Source organism: Melanerpes formicivorus, unplaced genomic scaffold (assembly GCF_026170545.1).
Source record: "Melanerpes formicivorus ecotype bairdi unplaced genomic scaffold, bMelFor1.0.p_v2 SCAF_8, whole genome shotgun sequence".
Taxonomy (NCBI): domain Eukaryota; kingdom Metazoa; phylum Chordata; class Aves; order Piciformes; family Picidae; genus Melanerpes; species Melanerpes formicivorus.
The window spans coordinates 24,204,590-24,227,578 of NW_027142360.1; the positions used below are offsets into that span (position 1 = coordinate 24,204,590).

The 22,989-nt window shown below is 42.0% G+C and overlaps 1 protein-coding gene across 10 annotated transcripts in view; it reads left to right on the plus strand.

The window, feature by feature from the left end:
• ANKS1B (ankyrin repeat and sterile alpha motif domain containing 1B) overlaps positions 1–22,989 on the plus strand; it is a 420,346-nt gene that overhangs the window by 85,940 nt on the left and 311,417 nt on the right. For all 10 annotated transcript variants that reach the window (XM_068142750.1, XM_068142747.1, XM_068142754.1 and 7 more), the window contains exon 9: positions 10,667–10,807. In XM_068142750.1, the coding sequence (XP_067998851.1) occupies positions 10,667–10,807 (141 nt within the window). The remainder of the gene's footprint in view (positions 1–10,666; positions 10,808–22,989) is intronic.

Below are 22,989 nucleotides of genomic sequence, written 5' to 3' on the forward strand. Positions count from 1 at the left end.
AATATTAACATGTAGTGGTCTTTCCAGTACCTGAAGAGGGCCTAGAAGAAAGCTGGGGAGGGACAATTTACAAGGGCTTGTAATGATAGGAAGAGAAAAAATGGATTGATGCTTGAGGAAGGCAGATTCAGACTGGGTATTAGAAAGAAATTCTTTACAGTGAGGGTGGTGAGACAGTGGAACAAGTTGCCCAGGGAGGTTGTGGATGCCCTCTCCCTGGAGGTGTTTAAAGCCAGGCTGGATGAGGCCCGGTTTAGTGAAAGCTGTCCCTGCCCATTGCGTTGGGGCTTGGAACTAGATGATCTTTAAGGTGCCTTCCACCCCAAATCATTCCATGAATCTATGTAATAATATTTTATTCCTACATTGGTCTTTCTTCTAATTATTCATAGTTGAGTGCTTATGGGTACTGGAATATTTACTTCCTTGCCCTTGTCTCTGTCCAAGGTGCTGTTTCCTTTCAGGAATCTCAATAATTTTTGCAGCTCAACCATTAGCCATAGACATTTCATAAGAAATGAAGTGTTACAGAGGAGACACAGGTGAAGGCATCTTACTGACTGGTTTGTTCATCTGTACTTTACAGGATCTTTAAGACTCTATACGATGTTTGGCTGAAGATTAGCTCTTCAACTGCCTAGGTGTATGTCTGGGAAAGAACAGACAGGTGTGCTTGTATTGTGTAGATCTGCACATACTGTGTTGAGTCCACCACAGGCTAAAAGAGCAGTACAAATGAGCTAGCACAGGAAGAGCAATCACTGCCCTAAATCTTCTGGTAACACTGGTTATTGAGATGGCTGCAGTGAAATCACTGTTTTATATAAGACAAGAAATAACTGCCTTTATCTGTTTTGTACAAGACAAGAAATCACTGTGTTTATGTAAGACAAGAAAAAGCAGCAGCCTGCAGTATGTGAACTTCACAATGGCAAGTTTTCTGCCTAGCTGCTGCAGAACCTTTCTTTGCCTTCCCACTGAAGATGATTTTTGAATGCTACTTCCACCTGCCATGTAAATCAGGCTGTAATGAGAGCTTTTGTCCACTTGACAGTATTCTGAGGAGTAGTATCTCCTACAGGGGGTGTGTGATCATTTTTCTGATACCTCTGGAAGTGTCTGAGATCTCATATGTTTCAGTAAGATCAAAAGGTAGATTACTATTTCATCATTTATTCCAGTTAGGCCTTCAGTTTCTATAGCCTAACAAGACATTTCTGTTGCAATATAGCCCAATGGAGAGCTGTGAGGATGATTAAGGGACTCGAACATCTCTCCTGTGAAGAAAGACTGAGAGAACTGGGGCTGTTTAGTCTGGAAAAGGCTGAGAGGGAATCTTAGCAATGTCTATAAATACCTCAGGGGTGGGTGTCAAGGTGAAGGTGCCAATCTCTTTTTGGTGGTACCCCGTGACAGGGAACAACGAGTACAAACTAGAACACAGGAAGTTCCACCTCAACATGAGGAGAAATTTCTTTGCTGTGAGGGTGCTGGCGCCCTGGAGGAGGCTTCCCAGAGAAGTTGTGGTGTCTCCTTCTCTGGAGGCTTTCCAAGCCCTCCTGGGTAGGTTCCTGTGTGCCCTGCCATAGGTGATCCTGCTTTGGCAGAGGAGTTGGGCTTAATGATCTCCAGAGATCCCTTCCAACCCCTAACACTCTTGGATTCTATGATTTCAAGTGCTTTTTGGCTACTCTACTGCATTGGGTTTGTATAATATTTAGCACGTAGGTGGTAATATGGCAAACTATTAGCGATTTGTTACTGATGGATCTACAGATAATCTAGTACATATGTTCTTCAAGGCTTTTTTTATTATCCACTCTTAACCATCATTCTCCTTCAGATGACTCACTCAGTGCTGTATATAGTCCTTCTTTTGATTGGCTTTGTCTATCTGGGTATGATTTTCGCTAATGTCCTTCATTAAACCACCAGTAACTTAATGGAATAATAACTGCGTTTTCAGTACCACATTTTACTGAGAATATGAATGCTAAATAAAAACCTCTGCACTGAAGGAGTAATAAAGTGGTGACTTCTGCCTACTTACTTACCACCTGATTTCCCCCCCCCCCTACTTTTAATTTCTGTTCCTTCTGCTCTATTTCATGACAAATAATGTATTTTCTATAAGTTTCATCATTCTGCCACCCACTTATCCACCCTCTCTTTCACAACTTTATAAAAAGAAAAATGCATGTTTTACAGCTGATTTGCTTTGTAATTACATAGCACTGAGCTTTTCAGGTGTTATATGATAGCATTCAGATAGCACAGGGAATGTTAAGCACAGAGACGCCTCTAGTTGTTCTCCAGGCAGTATTTTCTTTCTGTGACATTTAAAGCCCCAAATGCTGCTCTGTGCTTTTAATTTTTATTTGTCCTTTATGCAAAGGTAAATATGCTTAAGCTTTCAAATCTGCTTAATGTGACTAAAAATATTAACACTTACTGTTGCTTTTCTCCAGGCTTCTTCACTCTTCATTATCAATCTCTTCTTTTCCAACTGGTACATGAGTTTAGCACAGTGAGTCACATTCTGGAATGAGTCATGTGCATACTGGGAGACACATGAGCTTGTCATTAACATGAGAAATCCCATTAACTTCATTGGAACTATTCATATGCTTAACCTTCAACACTTAAAAAATTCCAGTTACCAAATCCCTGCATTTTTGCACAGCCTACCCTTGTGTATATCCTTCCCATGTGTATACCCTTCCCATGTGTATATCCTTCCCATGTAACATCTTAGATCAAGGCCACTGTACCTGGGGAGTGGAAAAGCATACCTAGAAACACATTTCTGTAGCACAGAGTGTAATAGCATTGTAGAATAGAGCCATAGAATTGTTTTGTCTGGAAAAGACCTCTCAGATCATCAAGACTGGTGCTAGCTAGATCAGTTCCCTCAGCACCACATCTCTTCAGGGCTAGGGATTCAGTCACCTTTTCATGGAGATTGTCCCAGTTGAATTCTGTCTTGGAGCTTTATGCTTCAGTATACCAAGTTGGTTTTGACTGGTCAAGCAAAGCCCTTGAAGTGTTTTGATATTAAGCTTTTCAATTTATACTAAATGTTCAGATAGTCTGATTTGTAAGTGTATTAGCTGCATACTCAAAGTTGTTAGACAAGTGTTTATAACACAAGTTCACTATATGTTACTTAATGTTAAGAGGGAGAAATTAATTTGGAAGACAATTCCATCCTATGGGCTATGATCATGTGTGAAAAATAGCTACTTAAAACATACCTCAATTTAGGAAGGATATTGAGACACTTGAAGGTGTCCAGAGAAGGGCAATGAGGCTGGGGAGAGGTCTGGAGCACAGCCCGATGAGGATAGGCTGAGGGAGCTGGGGTTGCTTAGCCTGGAGAAGAGGAGGCTCAGGGGAGACCTTCTTGCTCTCTCCAACTCCCTGAAGGGAGGTTGTAGCCAGGTGGGGGTTGGTCTCTTCTCCCAGGCAACCAGCACCAGAACAAGAGGACACAGTCTCAAGCTGTGCCAAGGGAGGTTTAGGTTAGATGTCAGGAAGTTCTTCCCAGAAAGAGAGATTGGCCATTGGAATGTGCTGCCCAGGATGTAGAGTCCCCATCCCTGGAGGTGTTCAAGAGGGGATTGGATGTGGTTTAGTTAGTTAGTTAGATGGTTTAGTTAGATGGTTTAGTTAGTCCTGAGTTGTTGGGTGCTAGGTTGGACTTGATGATCTCTGAGGTCTTTTCCAACCTTATTGATTCTTTGATTCTTTGATTCTTTGATCCTGTCCCAAATACAGATCATAGAACCATAGACATTAGGATGGTGGAGATAAGTTGCTGAAGTGTCTATATTTCCATGCATTAATGACAACTATTTTAATCCATAGATTAAAACAAAACAAGCAAACAAAACCCAAAAACCTACAGAAAATGAGCTTGTATTAACTGCTTAGATTTCAAGGAGTTCAATCTAGTTTAAGAGAAAGATCTTCTAAGTTAAAAAACCCACAAAACAATAAGAAGTAGATATAGCAGTTCAAGTCATGATCTAGTGGTCATGGAGGTGATGAGTAGAAGGTTGGACTCGATGATCTTGGAGGTAATTTCCAGCCAGAACAATTCTGTGATTCTAAGTGCTTTTCTGAATCAGGACAGTGCAGCTTCAAGCAGCTGGCACTTCATCTCATTAATTGCAGACTGCAAGTCAAACATAGCACATTCTTCTCAATATGCTTAAAAAAATGAGAATTCTATAGGCTTCATCTGCTTTATCATTCTTAACAAATGCCTTCTTATTCTGGTTAAATTCTAATCACTGAAAGCAGTTAGAGTTCCACTCTCTGCCATTTTTCAATTTCCTGAATTTTCTGCCGTGTGAAGATATTCACCCACAGAGTAAAGTTCAGCACAGGCTGGAAAAGAGTGAAGATTCCTCCTGGCATCCATCGAGGTGTCTTCTGTGTTGCACTTAAGATAGCCACACAAAATAGCAGAGCAGTAAATGTGAGCGTCCTGGTGGTGGCTTTTATGTACAGATTAAACACTTTCCATGTGAAGATTACCAGGCCCAGTTCAAAAGCTTTTTATGTTTACTGAAAAATCAATTAGCCAGGATAAATCTTTTTATTTATAAATGACAATCTGTTGAGGGGATCTTTTTGTTTCTTTGATGGTTCCTTTTTAAGCAAATCAAAAGCCATCTTAAGACTCAAAAAAAAATGCTCATTTCCTTTATTGATGGAAGAACAGGTCTTATGTTTTATTGTTTTTAGTTTATACCTGGTATTTTCTGTTTAATTAATAGCTTGGTAGGTTTTTAAAACCTAAAAATTGTGGCATATCACCTCATTTGTATTGTGTGCATCCTTTCAGAAGAGTAGTGCAGATATTTGCAGCTGTCTTAAGGCTCATTATTTATGTTATATGCAAGACTGAAGTAAAAAAGTGAAAGGTATGGCAGTGCTGTGAACATACAAATACCTGAATAATACATTCTGATGCATTGATTCACTTTATAATCTCAGTTTTTGCTTACAGTTTTGATCTCATTCAGTGTGCATTGTACTTGCCATCTATTTCCAGGATGTATTTCCTGCATACTGTCAGATCCTGCTCTGAAGACAGAATGCTTAATTTCTGGGGTGCTTATCGTGCTAGGTGTCAGTAGCAGTTGCCCACTGAGGGGCAGTAACTACACATCCATGTACTTTTCTTCATAGAATCATAGAGTGCTTTGGGCTGGAAGAGACCTTGAAGGGCCGTCTAGTCCAAACACCTGCAATAAGCAGGGACATCTCCAACTCAATCAGGTTGCTCAGAGTCCAAACAAGCCTCACCTTGAATGTCTCCAGGGATAGAGCCTCCACTGCTTCCCTGGGCAACCTGTTCCAGTGTTTCACCATCCTCATAATAAAGAACTTCTTCCTAATGTCCAGTCTAAATCTAGACCCTCTGATGAGTTTTGTGGTGCTCCTCTGGACTCACTTCATCAGGTTCATGTCCTTCCTGGTTTGAGGGCACCAGAGCTGGACAGAGTACTCCAGGTGAGGTCTCACCAGAGTGGAGACATGCATGTATGTAAATTAATCATATTTACCTAAAGTTAATCAATTTCACTGTTGTTACATCCAGTGAACTACCATGCCTCTGCTGTCTGCTAACTGCAGGAATTTAACAGGTTCAGGCATTAATATTCTTGAGTTCAAAGTGTGTGACTACTTCAGACAAGTTTTGGGTTGCTTTTGAGAGCCCCAGTCACAAAATACTATTCATGCAGCTTGGCTGCTGTGCAGCAGTGTAAAGGTCCAGGTTGTCCCTGTCTGGGACTGCTAGAGCTGGATTTTCAGAACACTTAGTCTCACATACCACTGAATGGTCACTTAATCTCTCATGCTGATTCCTGCCATAGCCCAGCACTTCTGTAAACTTGCCTTCACAATTTTTCAATATACCCAGCAAACCCAACCCAAACCCCCACAAACCTGGTGCCCGTCCTGGAGAAGGTTAAGTGATGTGTGTAGCACCCCACAGGGATTATTGCAAAGGCAGGTACAGAGTACACTTCTCCAAAATTCAGCTACTTTAGGTGCAAGACCATCCTTGTTCTCCTGTTACTGCCTTGCTGAATGCAGAAGATGCAATCAAACTAACAAGACTCATTATGAAAGAAATGTAAACAAGGAACATATTCGTGAAAGACTGGCTGAGACACTGCAGCGTAAGCTGAAGGATGAGATAATGAGGATGGGAAATGGAAACACAGCAAGCAGGGAGAAGGCTGCTCTGGGGATGGGGGAAAGGTGTGCCCGGCTCATCAAAACATTTTCCTGTCCGTAAGACATAGCATGGCTCTTGTAAATGAGACTTGTCCTTGTCAGGCTCCTTCCTGAATCCCAGAAGGGCACATTTAGTTAATACAAGGATTCTGCTGTGGAGAAACAGTAACTGATGGTGTTAACATCACGTCCAAACGCTGTTTTTTTCTCCTCTTCGTCCGTCAGGCATTTTCCCTTGGGAGCAGCGTGGGCAGCAGCAGGGGGAGCACTAAGAGCACAGGAACACTGTCCCAGCTCCCTAGTCCTTGGCTTGTCTGTCACAGCTGCTGGGAACAGAGAACAACCTGCTCATCCTAATTTGCAGACGATATTTCAGAGGAGTTTCCCTCTCTCTTAGTTGTTAGTATGATGTAAAATTAGAATATCAGACAATAGACCTGTGGGATTTTTATTTGTGTTTCACAACAGTATCACACAGCCTTGGGGCCAGGCAGAGCAGAGGCAGAGGTACATCTCTGTAATGCAGCAGTTGGGATCATAGGAAGTATTTGTGTGGTCCAGTGTCTGGCAAACTGTTTTGAAGAAAGCTCCTGCTGACTTCATTGTTCCACGTTTACTGGTAGCATTTAGCTTATCAAATATCTGGTTGCTTACCACCTTCTGTTAGCAAAAGGAGATTGTCTTCAGGGTTTTGTCTTTGCTGCTCCATTTCAAACAGCTAATTTTCTTAATATGTGATACGCTGCAAGAGAAATCAAGAGCTAACTCTGGTGTCCAGAACTGTGATACAACAGCAAATGATAAAGGTCTGTATTGGTTTAAGCTGACTGTGAGGGCTGTGGTAACCCAGCACAAAGTCATACTGTTTTATACATTTCATAGTTTTGATGATGCTAACTTGCTCTAGTGGATCTGGGGTGTCCCTGCCCATGGCAGGGGGGTTGAAACGAGATGATCCTTGTGGTCCCTTCCAACCCTGACTGATACTATGATTATGTCTGAAAAAGTTATTTGCAAGTGAAAGATAATTATGAAAAGTACAACTCCCTGAAAGGAGGTTGCAGCAAGGTGGTGTTGGTCTGTTCTCCCTAGTAACAAGTGATAGGATGAGAGGAAACTGCCTCGAGTTGCATCAGGGAAGGTTTAGATTGGATATTAGAAGAAACTTCTTCACTGCAAGGGTTCTCAAGCACTGTAACAGGTTCCCCAGGGAGGTGGTTGAATCATCAACCCTGGAGGTGTTCAAAAGACATATAAGATGTGATACTGAGGGACATGCTTTAGCATGAGACTTAGTAGAGTTAGATAATGGTTGGACTCAATGACCTCAAAGGTTTTTCCAACCAAAATGATTCTGTGTCTCTTCTAGCTTAGGCAGAGTTGGCCATTTTTGAAGCTTGGTATCACAGTTTATCTTGACTTGATAATGTCACATTCAATTAATTGAGCAACAGTGATCTAGGTGACATTTTCTCACTACATGTAGTTTTTCCTTTTTGAGTCAAAGGACACATGAATAAAAGGCTCTCAATTGTGTCTGTTTTTCTTTGGGTGACAGAAATAATTTCTATTTGTTTCTTCTTTTCTGTGAAGTGGGCATAAATAACTTTGATTTCACTGAAACTCTCCCTACAGGGCTATCTCAAGGCCTCCCAGCAGCACACACGGAATTAGATTTTCATATCCAAAGGATCTCTAAGGAGGCAAAATTAAATTATACAACAAAATAGAAAAATGAGGGAGTTCTGGGGAAGGAATGAAGGCTGGGAGAGAACAGCAGGCAACTAGGTGGTCTGGATTGGGAGTTTTATGGGCTTGTGTGACAGTCTGAGGTCAGTGAATTCATTGTAGATCTTTCTGTAGCTCACCTTCCTCCTCCAGGTGCATCTGGGTATGCAAATCCAGTCTGCCCTATTTGGGGGACTTCTCACCTCCCTTTGCTTATGCTGCTGTTAACTCCTTTCCTCCCCTTTGCAAACACTGCTTGTTTTTGCTGCAGCAGCTCCCATTTACCCCTTTGCACCTGTTGTCTGAGAAGAACAGTGGGGATGGCTGAGAAAGGTGACAGCAACTATTTCTTGCTCCTTCACATACATTTCTCCTAATGCTTCCTTTTTAGTGCTTTTCCAGTAGTAGTAATCTGGGCATGATGACAGGAATCAGTCTTTCAGTACAAAAGGAGCCAGTCCTGCTCTGTAGTAGTCTGTATCATGGCATCCACACCTAGATTGCCCAGGTGCATGAGTACTAGACAATTAATTCCAGTAATGTGTCTAATGAACTGTCACTGCTGTGCCCTTTTTTGAATGATCAGGAAAACTATAGAATACTTCCCTTTTCTTCTCCTTCATATTGACATTAGTCTTCTGTGATCCTCATTCTATCAAGCTATTTATAGAAAATACACCCAAATACACCCAAAGGTGTGCTGCTTTTTTATTGTTCAGTAATGTGTTGGTATGATTCTGTTTCTACTCTGTTCATGTGATGGCTAAATACTCAAAAGTCCTCCCTCAAACGATTCAAATATCTTGAAATTCATTATTGATCTTCTTTTAATTGCATTGGCAAATTCTCTTTTATATTAGGTGTGTGTAATTTTTTTCCTTTTAGAAGTTGCATGTATATTTTTCTCTGACTTTTGTCTTCATTCACTTGCTCTGGCTCTAAGGTCACAGCTAATACGTGTTACTTGCTTGCCTGTAGATAGCACTGCTGCAGTTCTTTGCTTTTTGCTCCAGGGGGCAAGAGGCACTTTTTTTCTCTGGTACAGAAATTCTGAGATTTAAAACATAAACCTAGGGCAACCACTATGGAAGATGGCATCATAAATAGAAGGGAAAGACCTGCAGTTTGCTCCTTTTGTCTATGCAAACACACGGCAATAATAGCCCTTCACGGCCCACACTCTGCAGAGTTAACCCAATCCTTTTAATAAGAACGTGTAAGAATATTGGTTGCTATGACAACACTTGCTGTGGTATCACTTGACTGTCAAAATAACCTCATGGAAATATCATGCTAAGAAGATTTTAGAAACTGACTTTTGAAATAAAAAGTAAATAAATCCACCTAAGCTCAGGAGCTAGGGCTAGATTAATGAAGCCTGCAACAAGGAGCCAAGCATTTTTCTAGCCCTTATCAGACTGGTGGGGATGGATTTATTGTGTTCAGTTTTGGTGAGTGAGGTGAAATAGAATTTAGAATTTTTTTCTTTTTTCTGATTCAATTAATGTTACACCAACCACCCCTGTGTGTAAGAAGTTAGCACAAGCATCAAAGGTTAAATGATCCTCAGATGTTAACACGATTTGGGTTAGTGCCCGTCTGTGGTGCCTCTGCTTCTCTTACAGCTTCCATCAGCTTGTGTTCATCTTTAGAACTGCTGCTGTTTCTCCTCCTTTCCTCCCTACTTTTCCTCACCTTTTCTGGCAACAGACTCCACAGATTTCTTTATTTAATTTGCTAAAATAATCTGCAATTAAGTGGTTTGAGGTTTGGGTTTTCTTTCATATGGGCCTCATCGCAGTGCTTTAGAGCTAATGTTCCCACCAGATGCACAGATGTGGTCAGCCACTGTCTCAAACACCATTATGTTGGGCAAACAAAAAAAACCCAGGGACTGCTGAAGGATTATTTAAGACCAGAAAAAGACCAAAATTCCTAAAGACAGTCTTTAGCATCTGACTGTCAGGTAGGCTGCACAAACAAATGTCAGTCAGGCTAGACTCTCTCTCATATCCCAATTTACATAGAAAGAGAGATTGCCCATTGGAATGGGCTGCCCAGGGAGGTGGTGGAGTCACCATCAGTGGAGGTGTTTAGGAAGAGACTGCATGAGGTGCTTGGTGCCATGGTTTAGTTGATTAGATGGTGCTGGGTGATAGGTTGGACTTGATGATCTCAAAGTTCTTTTCCAACTATTCTATTCTATTCTATTCTATTCTATTCTATTCTATTCTATTCTATTCTATTCTATTCTATTCTATTCTATTCTATTCTATTCTATTCTATTCTATTCTATTCTATACATTTTTTGAACACAACAGATGACTGTTGACCTAAAATCCTGTTAGTTTCTCTCATTCCCTTCTTGGGGAAAGTGTAGTTTGTTGAGTTTCTAAATGTTAGGTTTAATTTTCTGGGGGATGCCTTAAGCTTAATGATGTCAAAGTAAATAAAGTCAAATATTTGCTATGCATATTATTATGTTCACTCATATTTAAAGTGTATCTGCAGACAGGTCTGTATGGCCCTTCCTTAGAAAGTGGGATTTTTGTCTGAGAGTTTAACAGCTGAGTACTTTGTATTAAAATGGCAAATTGTCTTTTGGAAATTATAAATGGGAACCTTCTAAATTCTTTCATAAAATATCTCTTTACAATATCTCTCTTCATTTCTTTATTCACAGAGGCCTTCTTCAACGTGTTTAACAGCAAGAGAGGAAGAAGATGATGATGCAGGTGAAAATACTTGTGGGCCTTCAGGTTTATGGGAGGCATTGACACCTTGTAATGGCTGCAGGAACCTCGGGTTTCCCATGCTTGCACAGGTATGTTTGCCTTTCAATCATAAAACTTAGTAACCAGAGAAAAGCTGTTTCATCTCTTACCTCCTTTACCTCTTACAGTCACTTCTAGTCTTGCCTTATTCTCTTGAAAATTGTTAGCTTCAATCTTCATTTTCATGTCAAAATCTCATTTTTAAAATTATGTTCAGGAATATTTGTTTATATATATATATATATATATGTACTACTTGTCCAGGTAGTTTAATACTGAGACTGTTTGATATTTATTACCTCCATTTCAGGCATGTTGCATATCTTTCTCTTCTGATTCCATCAGAAGAAGGAAGGATGTTGACTTGCTGGAATGAGTCCAGAGAAGGGCAACGAAGTTGGTGAGGGGTCTGGAACACAGCCCTATGAGGAGAGGCTGAGGGAGCTGGGGCTGCTTAGCCTGGAGAGGAGGAGATTCAGGGGTGACTTTATTGCTCTCTACAACTACCTGAAGGGAGGTTGTAGCCAGGTGGGGGTTGGTCTCTTCTCCCAAGCAAGCAGCACCAGCACAAGAGGACACAGTCTCAGGCTGCACCAGTGGAGGTTTAGGTTGGATGTTAGGAACAAGTTCTATACAGAGAGAGTGATTGCCCATTGGAATGGGCTGCCCAGGGAGGTGGTGGAGTCACCATCATTGGAGGTGTTCAGGAGGAGACTTTATGGGGTGCTTGGTGCCATGAGTTAGTTGTTTAGGTGGGTGGGATTGGTTGATGGGTTGGACACGATGACCTTGAAGGTCTCTTCCAACCTGGTTTATTCTATTCTATTCATCTGCAAAGAAATGTTGAAGTCATGTAGTTTCCTTTGGGATAAGCACTCTATTTTATAGCAGCTTCTAATGGCATCTCAGCTCCTTTCTGTAGTAAATTAATTGAGGACATCGTGCACAACTCAACTGATGTAAGAATATAGATAGGACTTTCCTTTGAAGATTATGTAAACTTAAATAAAACAAGGGAAAAAAAAAAAGTCCCCAAACATTTCCAAATGCTTGTGATAATACAGAGGAGAAGAAATAAATATGTGTCATGTACTTGTGTCTAAGTCCCAACAATTCTCAGGGCAGACCCAGACTGCAGTAGCCACCCAGGCATGCCAGCAGCTGTGCCCTGAACAAGTGAGACTGTGTTGCTGCACAGCAGGGTGATGCTCATTGCTGCTTTTGGGTCAGCTGTGTTCTCCCCCCACAACTATAGGTTAGCACTCTGATTTCTCTAACATTTTGTCCTGTGCTTTTCTTGGAGCACTGAGTAAAGGCTTGCCAAATTTCTGTTTACAAATGTCTGGGGTTTTTTGGTTGCATCCTTACTTGGCACTGCATTTAAATCACTTCTTGTGTACCAGATTGGAGTTGCATATCCTGTCTCACCACACTTGATACACTGTTGCTTTCATGCCGTGACTGTACCTTTTATTCCCTTTGGTCTCATGGGACTTGCACCTGTTTGAAGTCAATGCTAAAGCCTCCACTGCAGTCAGTGGAAACAGGATATGGCAGTTAATGTGCTTGAATAACAATGAGCACTGCCCTCTCTTTTTATAAGGAGCTTTTATATTCCTTTCCCCTTTCAGCAACTCTTTTCTACTTTGTACCATCTATCCCTTTAGGCATTTGGCAAGGTGCAGAGCTGTCAGAACTGTCCTGGCTTACAACAAGAGTGCTGTATTTACCCATTCCTTAGTTTTAAGAATTTGTTGCAAAAATCCTTCTTAAATGGAACTCATCATTGCCTATGCTGTAATTATTGTTAAACTTTCCTGTGAGGATCATACACTCCATTTGGGAGGGATCTCCTGATTTTGTTTAAAAATAATGTTTTCTTTGTTTCTTTTTAAAGCAAGGTATGTGTAACATGTTGTGAGTTCAACAAGGCCAAGTGCAAGGTCCTACACCTTGGGTCAAGGCAGTCCCAAGCCCATGTATAGGCTAAGCGAGGAGCTGCTTGAGAGCAGTCTCAAGGAAAAGGACTTGGGGGTGTCACTTGATGAAAACCTCGAGAGCCAGCCACAAGCACTTGCACCCCAGAAGGCAGACTTGTCCTGAGCTGTGTCAAAAGTGTGACCAACAGGATGAGGGAGGTGATACTCTCCCTCTACTCTGTTCTCATGAGACCCCACTTGAAGTACTGTGTCCAATTCTGGTGCCCATAACACAAGAAGGGCATCAAACAGTGGGAGAGGGTCGAGAGGAGGGCCACAAAGATGACCGGAAGGCTGGAGCACATCCCCTAAGGGGACAGGCTGGGAGAGGGGCTGTTCAGCCTGGAGAAGAGAAGGCTTCAAGGAGAACTTACAGCAGTACCTGAAGGGGGCCTACAAGAAAGTCAGGAAGGGACTTATAACAAGGGCTTGTAGTGATAGGATGAGAGGGAGTGGACTGAAGTTTGAGGACGGTTGATTTAGACTGGAGATTAGGAGGAAATTCTTGACAGTGAAGGTGGTGAGACATTGGAACAGGTTGTGGATGCCTCCTACCTGAAAGTGTTCAAGGCCAGCTTGGATGAGACCTTGAGCAACCTGGTCTACTTGTTGAGAAGGTGCCCCTGCCCATGGCAGGGGGTTGGAACCAGATTATCTTTAAGGTCCCTTCCATCCCAAACCATTCAATGATCTGAAAAAAAAAAATGGATGAAGTTAGCTTTGTTGGTCGGTACCTTTCCTTTCCACAGAGATTCATTTCAAGAACAACATAAGCCTTAAGACTGTGACTCCTGAGTTAGTTTTATTCATTGTAATTAAATTTTAAACTCAGGCTTGCAATATCTCATCTTTCTTGCTCTGAAAACTAATAAGATTTTAAATTATGAGGGAAAAAAAAACCACCCCCAAAACTTCACAGCATATTTGTTCTACATTCACTTGGAAAATGACAGCTCACCTTTTGAGATTGCTTCTCTCCATGAAAATTGAAGACAGAGGTAGTTTTGTGGTCTTGGTCATTTTATATGTTTGTTTGGTCTTTTTATTTTTAATGGAAGAAAGCAATGCAATTAAGTGCTGAAAAATCCTCAAGATCCAGACCAGTGAATTCAGTTTCTAAAATGATGCCACCAGTGCATGCAATCTTTCAAGCTGTTAGCTAATCTGTTGGGTCTTTCACATTTACTTCAGGACGCAGCACAGAACATGTTGTTCTCAGGGACAGCTCACACAAAGTATGTTATTTAGCTTTTAGATTAAGCCCAGTATCTTGAATTTGCCTAGCAAATGATGGTAGATATAATCTGCAACAGTGTGTTTTAGGTGAAAGTACAAAAATGGGTTTCTGACACTCATGTCAGTCCTTGAACACATTAGAAAATGCAGACATCATCCTGAAAAACAATGAGATAAGTGTCATTGGCATCATGTCTTAAAATCCATACTCTACTAAAGAGCCTAAAATAGTGAGAAGACTCTTAACAGCTACTCTTGAACAGGAAGAAGTTCATCTGTCCAGTTCTCTTGTAGTAAAAAGATAGGGGTTTACAGTTACATAGACATGCTGTGTTTACTTATCAAAGGAGGACAAACATAAAAATTGGTTCTTGGTTTATATACACAGTCACAGGACATGCTCCAGCACCAAAGTGTCCTTATTACAGAGAAGGCCCCAGAACTGAACACAGTATCAAAGGTGTGGCCTCACCATAGAATCATAGAATCAACAAGGTTGGAAAAGATCTCAGAGATCCTCAAGTCCAACCTCTTACCTAATACCTAGCACCTCATGACAACTAAACCATGGCTTCAGGTGTCACATCCAGTCCTTCTTTGAACACCTCCAGGGGCGGTGACTCCAGCACCTCCCTGGGCAGCACATTCCAGTGGCCAATTACTCTTTCTGGGAAGAACTTTCTCCTCACCTCCAGCCTAAACTTCCCCTGGTTACAGGGGAATGATCACCTTCCTCCCTGCTCCTGCTGGCCACAGTGTTTCTACTACAAGGCAGGATGCCATTGACTTTCTTGGCAACCTGGGCACTCTGCTGACTCATATTCAATCAACTGTCAACCAATACCCCCAGGTCCCCTTCCAAGCTGCAGCTTTCCAACCACGCATCCCCAAGGCTGTACTTACCATGGGGATTTATGACCCAAGTGCAGAACTTGGCCTTGTGGAATCTCAAACCATTAGCCTTGGAGCATTGGTCTAACCTGTCTATATCCCACTGTAAAGCTTCACTACTCTCCAGCAGATCACCAGAGACACCCAGTTTGGTGTCACCTGCAAACTTACTGAGAGTAAAATGAAAACTAATTTTAGGTATGATTATGACAGTGTCCATCTGTGACCTGATGACTAAGACCTTTCAATATGCCAAAGAAAAAGGCATTTATCTCCTTGACAAATTTGACTTTTTTATTGCAGTTATGGGAAAAGGCTTGGCTGAAGGTACTTCTGACATGCAGCCTGTAATTTCTGTCTGTCCTGAGCTGAAAAGTGTCATTTTGGAGAGGGTTTTTATGGATAGTTCTGTGTGAATTGTTCTGCAGCTATCATTTAAAAGCTGAAAGAGCAGTACTGCAGGTGTTCTCAGAACAAACAGCTCTGGGCCCAAACTGCCTTCGCACAAGCAAAGCCTGTTTTTCCCTTGTATGTATGAAGATGAGCTACAAGAAGTTCTGCCCTTTGGACAGGGGAACATACAGCGCATGCTGATCACAAAGACAAGGTGGAATGAAAAGTACAGAGTTTCATGGTGGTTGTTTTATTGAAAGGAAAGAGGTTTAGTGTGTGAGTACTGTCATGGTGCACTGAGGGCTGGTGTCTCCTTGGGGGTGATGAGATCAGGAGCCACATGGGCACATGTTAAGGAAAGGGTAAGGAATATAACAGTTAAGTGTTGAACTTGATGTCATGGTTTATACATGTATACAGTTAGGACAAAGGTCTGATGCTGTAGTCTGCATGATGGATCAGTTGAAGTATCCTACGAAGTTAGAACATATTTAGTGAGGCTGATGCAAGGCTGATGCTGCCCTCGCTGAAACAGAACACTTACAAATGAAACCATCCAGATCATTCAGCTGAGCACAGTCAAAGTTGGTGGCTAGGCTGATGGAAAGCATAAAAGTTGCCTCTAACAGAGACAGAAGTAGAACATCTCTTCAGAGGCATTAAATGTCACTATGGTCAGGGAGACATCTGAGTGAGCATGAAGACATGTGGAACAGCTAGGAATAAGAGTGAGAAGGCTGAGAGGGAACCTGATCATGAGGTGTTGGGTGACAGGTTGGACTTGATGATCTTTGAGGTCTTTTCCAACCTTATTGATTCTATGATTCTATGAACATTCTTGTTTGCCAGTAATGGAATTGTTTTTTTGGTCTCAATCTTCTATTCTGCAGTGTAATTTAATTTGCTATTCAGCTCCTAATATATTTACCAGTACCCACACACATACATGCTCAGTTTTAATTCTTTTTTGTTTTAACAAAGCAGCATACTTCAAATGTATGAAACTGTAGCTTTCATTCCATTGTCTTTCTCATGGATAGTATGCTTTGAATATTTCCCTGCTGCAGGGCAAACGGGGCCTGATGTGCAGAGATAAACACAGGGCTATCTGCAGTGACAGAGGAATGGGTGGTACAAAGTCCTGTGTGATCATAGCAATATTATCAGATTGAAGCAAGCAGTCTGCACACTTTAATCTTGACAGCCATGCCAACTTCTTTTCCTACTTGTGATATGAAGAAATGGTGAGATAAGGTAGTTTTAGCCGTGCCCCATTTTGGAAGCTGATGGATCTGCACTGTCTCTTGAATTAAATGCTGTATGTGTATCTTCAAAATCATGACAGTTATTCTCTGTGTTTGTCATGATGGCCAACAACATTTGCCTAACTACTAGAAAATGGAAATAATATGTGTAAAGAGACCAGTGCAGTTGCTGTAGAAAAACTGCACTTCAATTTAAAAGCTGCTAACTATAAATCTTCATGATGCCAGCATGGATTTTACAAAAATATGAACAGATAGTTTACATAAATATTTAAGGGCTAGAAGATGTGAGGTTTTCATTTTTTTAGAAGCAGTGATCCTCTGGCATGGCCCTGCTAGAGTGGGTCCAAAGGAGGGCCACGAGGATGATCAGAAAGCTGGAGCACCTCTCCCATGAACACAGGCCGTTCAGCCTGGAGAAAAGAAGGGTAGAGGGACACCTTATAGCTACATTTCAATACCTCAAGGGCACCTACAGAAAAGCTGTGGAAGAACAGTTTAGAAGGGTCTGTAGTGACAGGACAAGGGGCAATGGTTTGAAACTGGAGCAGGGGAGATTTAGGCTGGACATCAGGAGGAAGCTCTTCACAATGAGTAGTGAGGTCCTTGAGGTCCCTTCCAACCCTAACAATTCTATGATTCTATGATTATTTGGAATATCATAGTATCAGTCAGGGTTGGAAGGGATCACAAGGATCATCTAGTTCCAACCCCCCTGCCATGGGCAGGGACACCCCACACTAGATCAGGCTGGCCAGAGCCTCATCCAGCCTGCTCTTAAACACCCCCAGGGACAGCGCCCCAACCACCTCCCTGGACAACCCATTCCAGGGTTTCACCGCTCTCATGGTGAAGAACCTCCTCCTCACATCTAGCCTGAATCTCCCCACCTCCAGCTTCATTCCATTCCCCCTAGTCCTATCACTACCTGATAGCCTGAGAAGTCCCTCCCCAGCCTTCTTGTAGCCCCCTTCAGATACTGGAAGGCCACAATGAGGTCACCTGGGAGCCTTCTCTTCTGCAGACTGAACAGCCCCAACTCCTTCAGTCTGCCCTCATAGGAGAGGTGCTCCAGCCCTCTGCTCATCCTCGTGGCCCTTCTCTGGACACGTTCCAGCACCTCCACATCCCTCTTGTAATAGGGGCTCCAGAACTGGAGGCAGTACTCCAGGTGGGGTCTCCCCAGAGCTGAGTAGAGGGGGAGAATCACCTCCCTTGACCTGCTGGCCACACTTCTCCCATGATTTCTGACCTTCAGGGGAAAATAATTGTTTTTTTTTTTAAATTTTATTTTTCTTCTTAGTTTATTGGATTAAATTACGAGTTCACAGAAATGGGGTTGACATGGAGAGCTCTATTACCCATTAAAAACTATTTCTGTTAAATTCTTGATTTGCAGTGTTGTCTCGTTTGCAGTAAACTGAGGTTTCACTGGCAGTTTCAGGAGCACACCACCCCCACACTGGGGCAGCTACTGAAAAGTGCAGTATGTGTTCTGCCCAGAAGGAATCAGCAGGTGATGATTATACCTTGCTGAACACTGATGGGAAATAAGTATATTGGGGAAAAAATGGTGGCTTATTTTAGTGCTATGCTACACTTTCTGCAAGTGTTGTAAGGGATGAAGCTGAGGTTTGTTCTTGCACATAGTATGTTGCTTCTTAATTTCCAGTGTAATTGGAATTCTTAGCTTCCTGTTGCCTATGACTTCAGCTGTCTTCTGGCAAATGCAGTTTTATTATGTTGGTTTTACTATCTCGACACTACACAGGTATGCAGTGTAACCAGAGATGCTGCAATTTATTTGCCCTTTGGGTATTTTCAGAATTAACTGGACAAGGTCCAGAGCAAGCTGGTGTTTAAGATATCTCTGCTTTGACTGAAAGTTTGGATGAGATAATTTCCAGAGATCTTGTTTATGTAATTGCAAACATCAACATTCTACAATTGTCTGTAAAAATATGTGACCTCAGATGAGCTGGTTCCTTTAAAAATGTAGGGCTCATAAAGATTTTTGAGTCAACTGTTGTAATCCTTTTATATTCAGAGGTTCATTGAATGGTTAGGTTGGAAGGGATCTTAAAGATCATCTAGTTCCAACTGCTCTGCCAAGGGTGGGAACACCTTCCATTAATCCAGGTTACTCAAGGTCTCATCCCACCTGGCCTTAAACACCTCCAGGGAGGGAGCATTCACAACCTCCCTGGGCAACCTGTTCCAGTACTCACCACCCTCACTGTAAAAAATTTCTTCCTAATATCCAGCTTAAATCTCCCCTCCTCAAGCTTCAATCCATTCCCTTTCATCCCATCACTACAAGCCCTTGTAAAAAGTACCTCCCCAACTTCTGTGTAGGCTCCCTTCAGGTACTGGAAGACAGCTTTAAGGTCTCCCTGGAGCCTTTATTTCTCCAGGCTGAACAGCCCCAACTCCCTCAGCCTGTCCCCATAGGGAAGGTCATGCAGCCCTCTGTATTCATGGCCCTCCTCTGGACCTGCTCCAGCAGTTCAGTGTTCTTCTTATGCCTTGACCACTCTGAAACAGTGACAATATATCCACTATTAGGTGGGCAATAGCCTGAATTCTGCCTTATAAGGACTGGGGTTTATAGCATCATTGTTTTTTGCATTGTAATGAATAAATATTGACAGTAGACTGCTCATTCAGAAACCCATCTGGGTGCTTGTGTTCAGTACAGCAATGGGAAAGTGTGGACATCTCTGAATTTGTTCAATTATTGCTCTTTCATGTTGAATAGGAAGCTTCTGGAAGCCAGCCAGCATGAGCCATGAGGTAGAGGGATGTGTTTGACTACATGCCTGGGTCTGGAGACGAATCTGTGTGCAAATTAAACACCAGGGCACTACAGAGGGTGTGCAGCTGACAAAGCAGAAGGCCTTGCCTCACTCCCTTCTGCTAAGTGCCACATCTAAACAACCTTTGAACACATCCAGGGATGGTGACTCAACCACCTCTCTAGGCAGCCTGTTCCAAAGCTTTATTGCTCTTTGGGTGAAAAAAAATTCCCTACTGTCTACCCTAAACCTACCCTGGTGCAGCTTGAGGCTGTTTGCTCTTGTTCTGTCACTAATTACCAGTGAGGAGAGACCAGCACCTACCTCTCTATACTGTCCTTTGAGGTGTGGCATGATTCCTTAATTCTGGCCAAACAGACATATCCATGTTATAAATGTTGGTGGGCTCATTTTTGGCCTGGAAACAGCAGAATTCCAAGGGTCCCACTCAAAACTGTGGTTGGAAATGAGAAATTACTGCGTTATTGCAGAACGTAGGAGATATGGACAGCATTGCATTAACGTTTGCCTACTACTGTTGTGCCTATTTCTCCTGTTGGAAGGGAATGATTAATTCTGCAGTTTCATAATACTGCTTCTTCAAGCTCACAGTATGGATTTGCTTTCCCTCTCTCTCTTACTGTTAGGTTCAGTTCTCACTCTGCTGAAACACCGTGTTTACCACAGACACAGGTTATTTGGTTACAGACTTTGCATGAACAATTAAAAGTGTTCTATTGATTTTTGTATCTCATTCTCTCTCCAGTTGTGCATCAGATAAATGTATGATTCACAACAAAGTCACTTCTTTGCATGGTATGACTGAATAACTTTAATATTTGGGAAAACATTCTCTTGTTCTTTCTGTTTTCCTGTGGGAGCATGTGTAGGAAGGATTTCTTTTAAGAGAATGTTGGCTTACACTGTTGCAACAACAACTTCTTCACCAGACATAATTAAGTCTTTATTTCTTTAGTATCAAACTGGAAAACTTTTAGGCATGGGAAACTTTTTCAACTTAGAATAGAGTAGAGTAGAGTAGAATAGAATAGAATAGAATAGAATAGAATAGAATAGAATAGAATAGAATAGAATAGACCAGGTTGGAAAAGACCTTCAAGATCATGGTGTCCAACTTCTCCTGAAAGAACAAATGTTTGTTTGTAGCTTCTATTAAATCCATTGTGTATGGCATCAAATAATTAGCTTCTCTTGAGCATATTAGTGAAAGTGTTTACAGGACTTCAGAACAAAATGCAGAGGCAGAACCTGTATCATTCTTAACAGATAATGAATTAACAACACACTCTTCTGAGCCTTGTCTTTCACCTTCTGAAACATCTCCTGGCTCAAACTTCTCACTTTCCACCGAGTTATTTTATCTCTTACTAGATAAAACTAGAGAAATGAACCTACTGTTGCATTAAAATTAAATGTTTGTGTGGGCCCTCCTTCATGTATAGAGTTCTGTCTATTAAATGATATAGTAATACTTTGACAAAGATTCATCAGTGGTTTTATTATCCTGCTGAATGATGCATAATATTAAATGCAACTTTTTCATCCAGATTTATTTAATTCACCAAAATGTGCCCCATGTTTTGATCTAAGTGGGTTTGGTTTTTTTGGTGTGTATATGAGTGTTTAAAATACAGATATTAGAGCAAAAGCAACTTGAAGAGAGGTATTGTTTCTGTGGAGCTGAGGTTTCAGCTCATTTTATCTTTTTTAATACAATAGCCTTTACTGTAAACAGATATTTTCCTATAGCCTGATAGTCAAACCAGACTTGGTTTTTGTTTAATGTCATTTATAAAAACAGTGGGGGGAAAAAAAATAGGAGGATATTTAACCTGGAAATTACTTGCTATTTTGTAATTGTGTTTTGTTCAGCTAAACTAAGAATGATTTATTAAGGTAGTTATTGCATTTTGCTACATTGCTGCACACAGCCATTAGCATTTGCATAAACCCAATTATGGAGACTTGCAGTGCATTCGCTGTCGTAGTGAGTTATTTATTAGAGGAGACATCTGCTCCTTTTCACTGCCTGGATGTTGTATACATGGGAAAGCCTCTAACATGCCTTCAACAATCTAAATGCATTTGAAATTCTGAATATCTGCCAGATAGAATCAGGAAAGCTCTGCATAAAATGTGGTGGCGTGTTTCTGTTGCTGAGGTTACCACTGCGTTCATTATGCTCACGATTTGCCCGTGTTTCCAGGCATTTAGAGTTTAGGCTTACAGTACTGAGTTTTGTCATGTAAAGCTGTGTTTGGAACCTCTAGGTTTTAGTGATAAAGTTTCCAGATGAAATTTTAGCTTCTAAACAAGACTTGTGAAAATATGCAGTTGAAAAGGACAGGATAAACCTGCATGTGTCGTGCTCTGTCAGTAATGCTCATTTCCCCCTCAAACACAACGCTTGAAAAAGCAGATCCAACTTTTGGGAGTGGTTTCTGGAAAGCTACACAGCACCTTAATGTTTCCAACAACATAAACACATGGAACAACAAATCTAACATGTTTTTTCCTGTTTAAATGAACATTTTTCTCAGCTCTGTGGAAGGTGCACTGAAACTTAGAGAAAGCTGTTTCAGGTGCTGGAGGGAAAAAATTGTTTTGGATAACTCTGTATGTGTATTATTGTTAATGGGAGGGAGTGTTGACCTGCTTGAGGGTAGGAAGGCTCTGCAAAGAGGTCTGGGCAGGCTGAGTCAACAGGCAGTGTCAGTTGTATGGCATTTAACAAAGCCAAGTGCTCTCTACAACTGCCTGAAAAGACATTGTAGAGAGGCTGGTGCTGGTCTCTGCTCACAGGTAATTAGTGATAGAACAAGAGGGAATTGCCTCAAGCTGCAGCTGGATAGGTTTAGACTAGACATTAGGAAAAAAAAATCCCCAGCAAGAGTGATCAGGCATTGGAATGTGCTGCCCAGGGAGGTGGTGGAGTAACCAGTCCTGGTTGTGTTTAATTGGATGTGGTGCCTGGGGATATGGCTTAGGGGTGAACCTTGCAGAGTAGGGTTATCGGTTGGACTTGGGGATCCTGAGGGCCTTTTCCAACCTGAATATTTGTGATTCTATGAGTCCCGCACTTGGGTCGCAACAACCCCAGGCAACACCACAGGCTTGGGGCAGAGTGGCTGGAAAGTTGCCTGGTGGGAAAGGACCTGGGGGTGTTGGTTGACAACTGGCTGAACACGAGCCAGCAGTGTGCCCAGGTGGCCAAGAAGGCCAACAGCACCCTGGCCAGCATCAGGGGCAATGTGGCCTGCAGCAGTAGGAAGTGATTGTGCCCCTGTACTGGGCACTGGTGAGGCCGCACCTCGAATACCAGGCTCAGTTCTGGGCCCCTTACTACAAGAAGAACATTGAGGTGCTGGAGCATGTCCAGAGCAGTGCAATAAAGCAGGTGAAAGGTCCAGAGAACAAGGCTTACGATGAGTGGCTGAGGGAACCGGGCTTGTGCTGTCTGGAGAAGAGGAGGCTGAGAGGAGACCTCCTTGCTCTCTACAACTACCTGAAAGGAGGCTGGAGTGAGGTGGGGCTTCCCTCTAGAATCAGGTAATAGGATGAGAGGAAATGGCCTGAAATTGTGCCAGGGGAGGGTTGGATTAGCTCTTAGGAAAAGTTTCTTTATGGAGAGACTGGGTAAGCATTGCCCAGG